The 13,309-nt window shown below is 37.3% G+C and overlaps 2 protein-coding genes across 3 annotated transcripts in view; one reads left to right on the top strand and one right to left on the bottom strand.

The window, feature by feature from the left end:
* The window catches only part of sbf2 (SET binding factor 2), a 128,446-nt gene extending 121,046 nt beyond the window's left edge, over positions 1 to 7,400 (bottom strand). The window contains exon 1 of one of the 2 annotated variants that reach the window (XM_052560583.1): positions 7,214 to 7,400. In XM_052560583.1, the coding sequence (XP_052416543.1) occupies positions 7,214 to 7,268 (55 nt within the window). In that variant the 5' untranslated portion in view covers positions 7,269 to 7,400. The remainder of the gene's footprint in view (positions 1 to 7,213) is intronic. The other variant, XM_052560582.1, reaches the window with a different exon arrangement.
* Positions 7,401 to 9,303: 1,903 nt separating this feature from the next.
* On the top strand, positions 9,304 to 11,732 carry LOC127962730 (pro-adrenomedullin-like). Its single transcript, XM_052562399.1, has 4 exons — positions 9,304 to 9,458; positions 9,981 to 10,084; positions 10,184 to 10,297; positions 10,484 to 11,732. The coding sequence occupies exons 2-4, from the start codon at positions 9,993 to 9,995 to the stop codon at positions 10,791 to 10,793; spliced, it is 516 nt and encodes a 171-aa protein (XP_052418359.1). The 5' UTR covers positions 9,304 to 9,458; positions 9,981 to 9,992; the 3' UTR covers positions 10,794 to 11,732.
* The last annotated feature ends 1,577 nt before the right edge of the window (positions 11,733 to 13,309 follow it).

Raw genomic sequence — 13,309 nt, 5'->3', positions numbered from 1 at the left:
AATCAACATCCTATTATCCACAAAATGTTAATAGAGGTGTTAAAATGAGATCAGTCGTAATAAACTTCAAAGATTTATATAGTCTGCCAATTGGGTTTTCCACTGTCCAGTAGCAGCAAAACATTTCCTCTGTACATCAGAAGTGCCATCTCTAACCACAAAGCACTCATTTATGCTAGTAACGTTAGAATAGACTTCGCAGGTATTTGTGATTTTGTCGGGAACTGACTCTTTCATTTAAAAGGATATCATATCAGGAAGCAGATACCAATAACAAAACAGACATAGAAATGAAGAGTGTCCCTATTGGATAATGCTATGGATAAAAAGCTTATTTTAATGACAAATAACCAGTCATGGAGATAATATTCTCCAAACACAGATTCCGATTCGGTGAGCAATGACAAATATAAATGATTAAACAGATGTTTTACTTTAAAAATACAGGGAACTTACAAAAATTAAGTTCACTGAAAGTATGTTTTTTTTTTATGCATAAAAAACTTTCACACAATAATACCAGTAAACTGCTGTAAAATTATCAGAATGACTTTACCAGTAAATTCAAAAATGCATTGCTCACAGATAATAACACTCCATTTTTTTCTGGTAAAGGACCATTTACACATCCATTTCAAAATACAGGTAAATTCTGTAACTTCATTCATCAGAAATGACCTCTTATTCCAGAATTCCTGCTATTTACTGGTAATGTTACAACTTCCTTACTGCTAAATTGCTGTAACGAATTTACCGGTATTTTTTAAAAGGGCCTGTTTATACATGATTGCTTTACTGTAATTTACGAGTAAAGACTATATGTGTGAAAGCAGATAATGATACATTTGCATCAACAGTCTACTCATGCAGCATTTGTCATATGTTATGTTTTAGTAAAAAAATTATAAACAATTTAAAGCACGAACACAGGTGATTTAAAGTGATAGTTCAACAAAAAATTTAATCCTGTCATTTACTCACTAAAGGATGACAGAATTTTTATTTTCTGTTTGTCTAAACAGGTTTTTCACTGTGCTGTATGCCTACTGAAATTATACCAATATTTAATTTTGTATATTTACCCAATATTAAACTGAAAACTTTTAAACAAAAAGACATATTGTGTTGAAAAACTAAACACTTAGAAAGTTTCATAATTGAAACTGAACATGAGTCAGAATCTTGCTAATGCATAATCACATTTGTGTGGACCATTTTGGAAAGCAGCCTACTTCTTAAAAAGACTAATCTTTAAACATAACAGACATTCATTAAAAAAATTGATTGAAAAAGCCAAGAAAACATTACTCATCCACTAACCAGGGATGGGTAGTGTACCCAAAAACTGCACTCGAGTAAAGGTATTTATAGAATTATTTACAGTAATTGTTTAAAGTAACAGTCTGAATAGTTACTTGAGTAAGAGTAAAGTATCAGATAAATAAAAAAAAAACCTACTTAAGTAGTTCCACACACACACACACACACACATATATCTTCTTCAGTACCACATAATCCTTCAGAAATCATTACAGTATGTTGATTTTATTATCAATGCTGCTCTTTGTAGCTTTCATCAAAGAATCCTGAACAAAATGTCACAGGTTCCAAAAAATATTAAGCAGCAAAACTGTTTCCAACGCTGGTGGTAAATCAATGTATGAGAAGGATTTCTGAAAGATCAAATGACTCTCAAACCTGGAGTGACAGCTGATGAAAATTCAGATTTGCATCCTGAATTAAATTACATTTTAATGTATATTAATTACGTAGTATATATGTATAAATAACCTCTGACACTCCGCTACCGAACATCTGAGCATAACAAAACCAAATGCAAATTCTTTAAATGCTTCTTCCATCAGTTACGCATAATGTAAACAAATGTATATTTTTCAAGAATAAATATTGTGAATATATCAATATTAATTGTGTCTAAATAAAGGCATTCCTCCTGGAATAGGTCACATGCCACTGTGCAGCTAACGCAGGTTTGGCAGGTGTTTATTTCATACTGTGACAGCTTGTATAAATTATCCATTGCCTTTAATGTATAAGGTACATGTACAACAAACTGGTAATGTCGTCTCGTGTACTATAATCGAATGTAGCCTTTCTTTACCTGTCAAAGCGTAGACAGCACATGCAGTGTTCATCTTATAAAGATCTTCATAGCTAGCAAACAATAGCGTTTGCAGATTTGCTCTCAATTGACTGTAGATCCAAAGCCACGTCTTCAACGCTCCTGATGTTCTTAAACTTTTTTACTCTGAATGAGAAAAGCTTCAGACGACAGGGGACTGAATGAATCACTCAAAGTGACACGTGAACCAATTTACTTTGATGAATTTACACGGTTGGCTAACTGGCTTGATCAAGCCTTTGAACAGAAAATAATGAATCATTCGCGTATGGCCCAGAGAAAAGTGATGGCGTGTTTGGAATAAATTTAAGCATTTTAAACTTGTATTGCTTAAAGATAAAGTAATGAGAAAAGCGTAAAAGTATTAGTAACCCAAAAGATTTACTCAAGTATGTTACTCGTTACTACCCACTACCTGCCACTTACACAAACAGCTAATTGTTGTAAAACTCCAATACTTGGACCAGCTCATCAGAAACTGAAGAAATATCCAAAATTAAGGTCCATACCACTTCTATTCCCAAGGGTTCACATCTGTCATGTATAAAAAGAGTGCTCACACAAACATCTGCACATGGAAATGCTTAAAAACACCCTGTTTTGTTCATGATATATTTAGTGTTCCACACCAGGTTTTACTTACGTTATGTAACTCATTTTTCAGCACGCAGGTTCAATCAATACATGATCTTGTAAAGAAAGAAAAAATCTGTAAGATACCACTCAATTTATGATGATGTGGCAACAGGGGTTTATGTTTTAGTTTTTTTTGCCAATGACTATTTATTGTTCTTAATACAGCAGCATTATTTATAGCCAATAAACTGGTCACCCATTGTGAGATTACACTCAAAAAATTACTTTCTTTTATGTCGTTCACTTTATTTAAACAATTCATTTTGACTTAACACCATTGTATCAGGTTTCTCATTTCAACATGGCTGCATCATGTTAAACTGACTTGTTTGAAAGAACATTATTTCAATCAAGAAGCTCAAAATAAGTCTCACACTTCCCATCATGCTTTGCACAAGGATAGCTATGGGGAGAGCAAATGTTATAGAGTTTTATTTTACTTTACTTTTATTTTAAGCAAGATGAGAAAATAGGGTACTTGTCCATGTCTAATGTTCAATTATCTTGGTACTGTATTTTAAAAGGTTATGTCGGTTTTGGGCAAGTTGCATTTGTGGTGGTGAAGTGGAGCATGTGCTTGGGCTGAGGACATGTTATAAAGAATTCAAGTTGCTTTAATAAAAAAGCAACTCCAATGGGAGTGCTAGGGATATTAACAGTGCCATCTTTAGACTTTGTACAATATCTAATAAAGAAAAGTTATGCTAGAATGTTTTATAACACTTTGGCTGAACTTGAATGGAAGGTGATTCTACTCAAATACTTAATTACTAACAAAAATTAGACATGTCCAAATAACTAAATCACATGGAACCACGGTCCATGATTGAATGGCATTCAACCAAAAACACAATCAACAATAAGACAAATACCTCAGAACTCTCTCTTAACAACTTGGAATTGGGGCTTCTTCTGTGGAACACTAAAGAATAAATTTGGAACAGTGTTTTTGTTCATACAACAATGGTCAGTGTGGTCCAAAACAACATTGAACTCCACTCACACATTTCCTAGAGCACACAGAAAGTCATACAGGTTCAAAACAACATCAGGGTGAGTAAACGGGGACAGGATTTAAAATTTGGGGTGAATTCCCCCTTATAAAAACAAAGTATTTAAAAATTTCTGCTGTCAGGTAGATTTTTTGTTCACTGTGCATATGTAAGAAAAATATATGAATTATTTGCAACAGCATCATTCACTTGAGTAACATGAGAAAGGCATCTCAGAGCAGTTCTTCCAAATTAGGAATGTGCAATGCCTTCTCATTTATTATCTTTACCTAAAGGGGATAAAAATTCCAGCTGTTCCAGTAAGGATGATTCGTGAATTCATGCAATCCCCCACGGACGTCAGGAACACTGAGTACCCCAACACAACACAGCCATTTATGCACTGGATATCTGTATGAGCCAAAACAGGGCAAACTGCTCACCTATTCATATGCCACAAGTGACAGAGAAGATTCAGCTAGAGCAGCCCTCAAAGACTGAAGCCTGGAGCCTTATCTGATGCCCCCTCAGTAGAGGCTAGTCAGTGTCTTTGAGTTACTGAAAGAAAGGCCTCACTCAAGTGAACTCTATGGACGCTTATCACTACTGAGAAAGACATTGCATGAACATAAACAGTTGTTTATTCAGAGAAGACACAGGCTGGAGTTCAGCACACAATTCAATCATTTATGGGTATGGATGTTTTCATACTAGAGTCATGGTCTTTTTGTTTTATTAAAAAAATAAATAATACTTAAGATTTAAGTGGACTAATAAGTATGTTTCCATTAGTGATACATAGGGGTGCTCCGATCTATTGACTACCGATCACTATCTGCTGATAATCGCTTTGGGATGTTTGATCAGCAGTCTATAAAAAGGTCTATCTCATTAACAGTGAGAGGTTTGGCATGACATGCAGCTGCACCGTCTCAGTCTCTGTCTATCTAGTAATTAGAAAACTTTCTGTGAGACATCATTTCACAAACAGTGTGAGTGAATCACTGCGCGGGCCCGCTCGCTCTCTCAAATGGCTTCAAATCAAATTGCATCTGCAATAGCGAGCTGCACGCTGCACAGTTAACACGGGAATTGTCACTTGCACAATCGAGGCAGTGTCGCATCATCACTGAAGTTTAGAAATTGCATTTGTTTTTCATTCTTGACAGTGTTTAAACCATACAGCGCTTGCATGTTCTCCTACAGACCATGCACACTCGCAGCGCACACACACGTAATGCCAGGTTCACATTACTCCGTTTGCAGTGCTTATTTGGTGCATACTGTTTCCACGCTCATTTCGACAGTGTGTTCCAGGAGCAGTGCATCTGTAGCTGTGCAGCGATCATTTGTTTGTTTGATTGCAGTAAATATGAACATTGGCCTTGGCGATATACCAGTCAACCACTACTTGTGTGCATAAAACAGACACTAACACTGTCGAAACATGCCATCGGAGAAACACTAACTAGCTAGAGTTTCAATCAATGATTTTCGCTGTCCAAAACGGTTTCTACAAAATATTTTCTACTGCCAGAGTGTTGTTACAAGACTAGTTTTCTCTGGCCTTGAAAGCATGGAATGGAAAGCATCAGCAATATGACAGCTTTCGGGTTCAAATTATTGTAGTGTTTCTAAGTCTCTGAGAGAGATGGGTTTTGGTTATATTATGGATAATAGCATGTCTTTGTATACACAGAATAAATGCCTCATTAGTGTTTGCTCCTGCTGAAACAGAGGTCCATTACCTATTTTGCACAGACACTTAACTCCAAAACAAACGCAGTCAATCATGACCATACTACGGTCTGACAAAGTCTGCCTCTGTTTTTAAGCAACACCATACAATCTGAATAGCAACAATCGCATAAAGGCAATGGAAAACAATGTGCCCCAGAATTTAGTCAGCTCCTCCACCGCACACTGATGGAGATGTGAGATAAATGTAAGATTATTCGGTCTCTGAATTTTTTGTAATTTATATGTCCATAAAGTAAGACAAAGGTTAGATCTATTTAAAAACTTTAACAAATCTAATAGCATTGGTAAGTATTAGTAAGATATTTAAATGGTTTATGATCAAAGCTTTGTGGTTTCTAATGTGGAGGGCAAGATATATCATTCAATGAAAAAAAGAGATGGACAAACAATTGTTCCTCAAATCCTAGTGGACCATATTAATCACACTTCAGTTACTTCAGTTCAGAAGGCCCAATGTTCATGACACTTACAATATAAAAGTTAGTTTATAAAAATCAAGAAATATTTCACAGCAAAAAGACAAGGGTATATGACCTGAAGGTGTACGTTTTTATATTCAAGTTATTTTTACTTGCTAAAAAGTCTGAACCAATTAGGAGGACAGAAAGCATGTAGTGGAATAAGTAAAACCGGTTTTTCAGTAAAGTTTTGATCATGCTGACAGTTTAGATGCCATAGAAATGGATGTATCAAATATCATATAGTATGTTTATAGGGTTAAATTAAAAATTTCTTTTTTCAGTATTTGGTATTTCTTTGTTGAATGGAAACACGTGCACGAATTGATTTCCCTCCCTACAAGGTTTTGAAGAAAATAATTTTCTTTGGACATAGAGTGTAATAAGGGATGTGGAACATCACGTCACAGCATCGTTTTGTGTGCAGACGTGCGCTTTTTCAGATGAGCTGCCGCTTCCTTCAGCATTTGCGCATGTAAACACGATCATGTGCTGTAAATGAGAGCAGTGTGGAGCACCTGTAGACTCCACGCGATTACGCACAGCTCGAGACACGTAAAGTCCTGTTTCCTCTGCATCCGCTTTCCACAACACAGGAAGAGCTCTCCGGCAGATCCTTATGAAGGCGCACACACACAGAGAGAGCACCGGATCGCTCTCTACTGACGCAAACCTCGCGGCTAAATGTGGAAATCAATGCAACGTAGCGCGCTTGAATCGCCATTTAGAGATCAATGCGCGTGGCTTGAAAACAAATAGTAACAAGCAACCGCATGAGTCACTTAAACCGCGCTGTTTACATGTACACGCGACAAATACAGTATGTGTGTGCTGAGATTTACTCAGTGAATGGTGCTAAAACACTCATATATCAAACAAAAACACATTATAATACATGCTATTATGAAAACGTTGAGCGGTGTTGAACATGCATATTAAACAATAGCTAAATGACCACACCATCCTAGCCAGCTCTCTTTTAAACCCCCATTTAGACAAACACGTACTAGCTACTTGATTTATAAACACAAACAGCAACAGCCAGAGTTTATTCCCTGCTAACACTGACACGTACTTCCTCTTGATGCCGATAATAACACGTCAAGGAAAGTGAAATCCATCAATTAATCTGTTGAAGCGCAGCAGCATTGCAGTAACGTTAGTTGTTGCTAACGGCCTAAATAAATCATAACACCCCTCCACTCACAAACACGGCAGCTTACCAGCTTTATCTTGGTCGTATCCCACCACTATGAAATAATCAGCCAGTCTAGCCATGGTTTCCTTTTTTGGCGAAATTCTGCAACACAATTCAGCATTTTTCTTTCTTCAAAAGCACAGCCATGTTTGACACAGAGGGAGCCAGTGCGCGTGCGTGGACTCGCGGTTGTCCGTTCATGGGCGTGGGTCTGACTCCAGCCATAATACATACTTTACTACTAAAAGGGTTTTCCCTGACGATAATAATTCCATGTTATGTTATAATGATGCTAAATGGGTTAGTGTATTTAGGTAGTTAGTTAGTCTTACTGTCGACTATGCAAAGGTATGAGATCATAGATTCGTGATGGAGCACAGATATGCGTCAGCAGAATTTGAATTTGTTTTTGTGATGCCACAGTGTTTCAAATGTAAATATAAAAGTTACAAGATAATATCTCATCCAATACGTGATAATAATAAACAACTGGTCGCTAAAAAAAATTCTCAGGAGGGAGAGATGTATTCCAGCTAATCTAGATCATTTGGCCCAGCTATCATTAAAAGGGTAACCAATGGACCATGTTATCTCATTTATGCAGAACAGAACAGGAAAGTGTATATCAGGAAATGTGTAGACTAACTTTTGAATATGGCACCGTTCATATTAGCTCATAACAGGGAAATAAAAGTCCATAATCCACTAGAAAAGTTTTAAACACTTCAATTCAGTATATGTTTTTGTAATTGACCATCCATTCGTCACTGAAAAGTAACAAAAATGTTTATTTTCTTTCTTCTAATTTTTTTTATCCAAATGAAGTGCATAAAAGTCAATTAATCTTGGCAAAAGATACAAAGTTGCAAGTTAGTTATATTTATGAATAAATAATAAGGATAAGCAGAATAAACTATTCTAATATAGGTCTTTAGCTTATCTGTACAACAAAATCATGTATGAGCCTGCTAGATAATACATGTAATGATACTTTGGTATAGTGTTACTGAATGATTACCATGTACTTAACAAGGTACCACCAAAAATAACATGAAAACTGGACATCAGGGTGTTCAGTGACTCACGCTTAACTGTAGCATTCCTGAGCATATAATACACAGGTAGACCTATTTCCCACCTGCATCTGTGGGTTCCCTCATCATACTTCAAATGTCAACAACCCATTGTCATGGCTATGACATATTGATTTAGCAAACATTATGTTACCATATATGGGCTGAGAGGCAAACAACTGGATGGTGTCCTTGAGTGAATGTTGTGCAATCTTTCACTTCCCATATAAGGATAAAAACAGCAATTGACATGAGCTTATTACATTTTTGTGAAAAACATGTTGGCTGTTCTATGAAAAATCACACAAATTAATTTTAGTAATTAGTTTATTAGAATAATTGAATCTGATTTAGTCTAAAGTGAGGGGTTAAAACATTTACAACTAGGTGAAGGTCAGTAGGCATTCTCCCAAAAATTAAAATGTACCGTTATCTGTGTTTACATATCCAGAAATAGAGAGTCTTACCTCTTACACAGAAAATCTGACAGGTGTAACTCAGAGGTACTTTAGTAGTCAAAGATCAACTGTCAATTAGAAAATAAACACTATCAATATTAGCTTAATCAATGTAAGCTTAACAACCCTTCCAAATACTGTTAAAATCATTACATTTTTTTGTGAAAATGTTTGTTTAATTTGATCTTTCTGAACTTAAAAAAATGTTGATTTTGTGGAAATCGAAATTAATTGTATTGGCCAATATTTTTTATGCAGAATATTAATTTCATATTAAAAGAAAACTGTCTGTGTGTCTGACACACAAGTAACAGTTGTACCCCTAGCCAACATCCAGATTAAAAAATCACGAGCAATGTAATAGCAGAAAGTAAATTCATTGTCACGTTGGGATTTTCAAAGAATTCCCCAGATTGGCGGTTACTTACTATTCCCAGAAACTCACAGAAAGTTATTTTAGCAATAACCCATCAAGTTCCCCAGTTTCATTTTCATATTCTCTTTCATGCTCTAATTGAGGTGGCCACCCTAAACTACAGAAATGAAGAGCTGGGATGAGAGAGAGCGTGTTAACTTGCTCCTCCCATTTCTCTGCAGTATAAATGCACTTACGCCTGCTGTGGAGAGTCAGACTATTAGCAGAGTATCACCGCTGCCATAGAACCAAGAGCAAGTGAAACACCTCTGGATTACTTTCTACACAGACTTCTGAAGCCAACCCAAGAGTACTTCAACACAGGTATGCATTTTCAAAGGAACCTTATGTGAATCTGTTAACTGCTCAGTGTCTCTTCTTTAAGGGTCAAGGCTCATATGCACAGGTTATCTATAGTTATATAAGAAACTGAACCCTAGTTTAGCATCTATAAGAGAGGGAACTTGTTTCTATCTGTTAGGCAAAAACTTAATCTGATTTGAAAGGAATTTTGGGTGATTTTTTTTAAAACAGGTACTGATGGAGTTAAGGACACCCTATTTTGTAAAAATCCACTGTATTATACATCATTGTCCTTTTTACTGCTTATCAGGGAACTGAAGCATAGTTGCAAGTTTACTTATTCAAAGAAAGTGCGACCTCAGCCTGACATTGTAAATAAATGCATGATGAATGTAAATGGCTTGGATTTTGGACTCTTGAGCAAGCGTGAGCAAAGCATGGTTGGCACAGAGTAGGGGAGTTGCATGCAGGTGATTGAAGGTTTCAGCTGCTTTCTTTCAAAACGGATATCTAACAGATGATTCATTTGCTTTTTCCTTCAAGATTTCAGTCACGATGCAACTGATACTGCAGTCAATCTTCTGCTGCTGCCTGCTGGCCACCGTTGCACCCGGCGTGGACAGTGCAAAACATGACCTGAAAAGAAGGTAAGCTGATGTGTTGATTTGATTTCAGGCTTTTAGTCATGTTTGGAATTGGTTGGAAAGTTTCTAAGGAACACTCTCCTTTCTCTACTTGATACTTAGTGTCCGGCTGCAGAGATTGAAAAGGGATTTGAGCCTTGCTGCACTGAGGGCTTTAGACAGCAACCAGTTTGTCAGATCAGACGATGTCAAAGACAACTTAAGGCCACATTCCAGGTAAGAATTAGCAAGCATTACCAGCTATAAATTATGTCATTGTTTTCTCTAAGTTAAGTGTGGTTTCACATGGTGAAGTACAAACTTGTCAGCCCAGGAACATTAAACTAAGACCTTAAGCCAAAAACAATTGCTCAGGATCTCCAGGCAGGCATTAATGTCCTTTTCCCTTGTCTGCCTTTCCAGCACTGACATCAGCATAAGGACAAAACGCTCCAAGAACTCCATCAGCCAGTCCAGGAGAGCGGGCTGCTCGCTTGGCACCTGCACGGTGCATGTGCTGGCACACCGTCTCCATGATCTCAACAACAAGCTGAAGATCGGGAATGCACCCGTTGACAAGATCAATCCCTACGGGTACGGCCGGCGGCGAAGGTCCGTTCCAGAGAAAGTAATGACACTGCGACAGGAGGGCAGCAGGCTGCGGATGGTGTGGAGCAGCTCAAACTCTCAATCACAGCTGCACAAGCTGGAAGCACTGCTCCGACGGACGTGAGCGCACGGGGTGGGAGCGCTCGGGGACACGGCGACAGAGGCTCGCCGGCCAACTATGAAATTCTAGAAATGCCTCAGACTCCTGCCAAGAGTTCTCCAGCGTACTCTTTTCCAAACACAGGGGCTGGAAGAGCAATCTTGCCTTCTGAAGGCTGTCCTCCGAAGAGAAATCAGCAAAGAGAAGCGCAGAAACAACAGCAGCTGTTGAAAACAAGAGGACGCAGATGGAGAAACTGAATAACTGTGCCTTGGGTATGAGCAAGATATCGTTGCACTGAAGTGGACTGGCCTCAGGGAAAAGCAGAACCACCTCTCCTGGGACAAATGGACTGTCCTCCAGTTGAACCATTCGGTGGGATTACAGCCCCTAGTTTAGCTGTTCCTGTCCAGTGACTGTGTCAGAAAGTCTTTGGACTTCAAGTCGATTCAACAGGGAAAGATTCATTAATCTGGAAAGGAATACACAGAAAGACTTTAAAAATGCCAGTGGAGGTGTAATTTGGAATCACATTTTTGGACACTGTAAGCAGGATGAATGCTTTTGATTATATGAACTGTCTGTGCCAGTCCACAAGGATTGTATTCTAACTTACTTGAACATTGTTGTTGTTATTATTGGTATAGAGATAAGTGCAATCTATTTCATTTTTATTGCAAGTATATGTATATTTGAAAACAAAAATGGTCAAAGATATTAATATTTAATTGTTTTATATTACTTTATACTACTTACAGAGATAGAGCTATTTTTGTACAGGGAAAAATAAGGGCATTGAAGGTAGCGTGATATCTATTATTCATTTATGTCAATGATGTCTCAAGCTGTGGTATAGGATAACTTTTTATGCAATTATATATTTGTAAATGGGATCTATTTTATTTGTGTTTGTGTGTGAAATGGATTAACGTTGTCATTCAATAAAACCTGCATACAATTAAAGCTGACGTCTTCTGGCCCTCGTCTGTTTGTTCCACAGGAAGTGAAGGTAGTAAAAGGAAATTGTCTCACCATTGTTCCTCGTCCGGATTGCGGAGTGGACAGATGATCAGCACCTGGTCTGGGTTATTACATGTTAAAGACCCTGGGGTGCCTAGCAAATGGGGTGCAAAGTGCATTCCTTCTTTCTGTTTTCCATACCCACTCACATCATACAAAGTGGGTTATCTGTATTTGAAGGGGGAACGGGCCAGGACTGTGTTTAATGGGACCTCTGCAGGGGGTGGGTTTGTGGGATGTAGAGCAGAGGTGAGAGGCGCTCCATACGACATTCCACTTAAACACATCATTTTCATTCCTGCCTTAATGAGATGGAACTTCCGAAATGCACTTTTTACTGTTGCACTCATATAACCCTAATATAAAAACCACAACATAAAAGCTAATCACAAATAAAGACATACAAGTGTCAGAAAAACAAAAAATCTTCCTTTAAGAATTGTCCAGTGAATACAGGCAGTAGCCTTCCATTAGTAAACTATTTGTTCTTTATGTTCAAGTGGCAAATAAGCTTAATTATTTAGAACACTCAATTAGGCTGGAAAGGTAGACACATTCTGAAAATTCCATAAAGTTTAAATAAACGGAGTCAATATCCACAACAGAAACTTACAGACAGCATGACAGTGTTGTTATGTTTTCTCAATGTTCCATCGGATTAACTGAACGAAAAGTGCACTGTTACTATGGTTACCTCACCAGACAAACATCCGTTTACTACCAGGTAAAAAGCACTTTGACTAACTTGTCAACTAATTTTGATGTAGAAATGTAAAATATTTGAAACCCCAACCAAAGCACATAATATACTTATTTTGAATTTGCATTTGAATAAGGAATGAAGCTTTTTTATCACAGTGGTCAGATGCTCTCAACCAAAAGTTCATTCAGTCAAGCACCCTCCTCTTATCGTATTTTAATGCTATGGCTCCATCTTGTGGTAACAATTATTGGAGTTATCATTCTTTTGCCAAGAATTTCCAAATGTGTTCTGGGACTAATGCCATCTGCCTCACTCATCCACACCTCATAAATATTCACTCCTGTCAGTGAATATTGACCAGCAATCAACACAACAACTCATTTATACTTCAGGGCCTACATATATTCAGATTAGATTTTCTTTTTGACTTATTTAGTGACCAAACGGTTTCAGGTCAGCTTTGGTGTACCTTGTATTAAATTAAATCCATATGACTGAAATGGCCACCTACCTCCTACAAATGCTAATGCCAGCATATGGTTAGTTCTACCAAGAATTCTTTTCTTTCTTGTTTTAATTTTTTTATGTGTTGTTTAAATACCTCGGTTTGATATTATGTTATCCAATATAAAAACGGCCATACATTTTTGTGTACCGTCTTGTTCGACGTATGCTCATCTCCACAAGGGGGCAATAATGAATGATGAAAAAAATATTTTTAAAACCTCCTTAACCTGTCTACTTAAATAAGCTAAACATCTGAGAAAGGCAAGTGACTTTGTAATTTTAGCCCTGTTTTTTGATTTTAGGCTTAAGG

Source organism: Carassius gibelio, chromosome B7 (assembly GCF_023724105.1).
Source record: "Carassius gibelio isolate Cgi1373 ecotype wild population from Czech Republic chromosome B7, carGib1.2-hapl.c, whole genome shotgun sequence".
Lineage (NCBI taxonomy): Eukaryota > Metazoa > Chordata > Actinopteri > Cypriniformes > Cyprinidae > Carassius > Carassius gibelio.
This window is presented reverse-complemented; position numbering and strand designations above follow the sequence as displayed.

Excerpts from the sequence above, each read along its gene's own strand:
- LOC127962730 (XM_052562399.1), top strand. The coding sequence starts at position 9,993 with ATGCAACTGATACTGCAGTCAATCTTCTGCTGCTGCCTGCTGGCCACC. Across the intron at positions 10,085-10,183 it reads AAACATGACCTGAAAAGAAG|TGTCCGGCTGCAGAGATTGA; the intron begins GTAAGCTGATGT and ends CTTGATACTTAG. Across the intron at positions 10,298-10,483 it reads AACTTAAGGCCACATTCCAG|CACTGACATCAGCATAAGGA; the intron begins GTAAGAATTAGC and ends CTGCCTTTCCAG.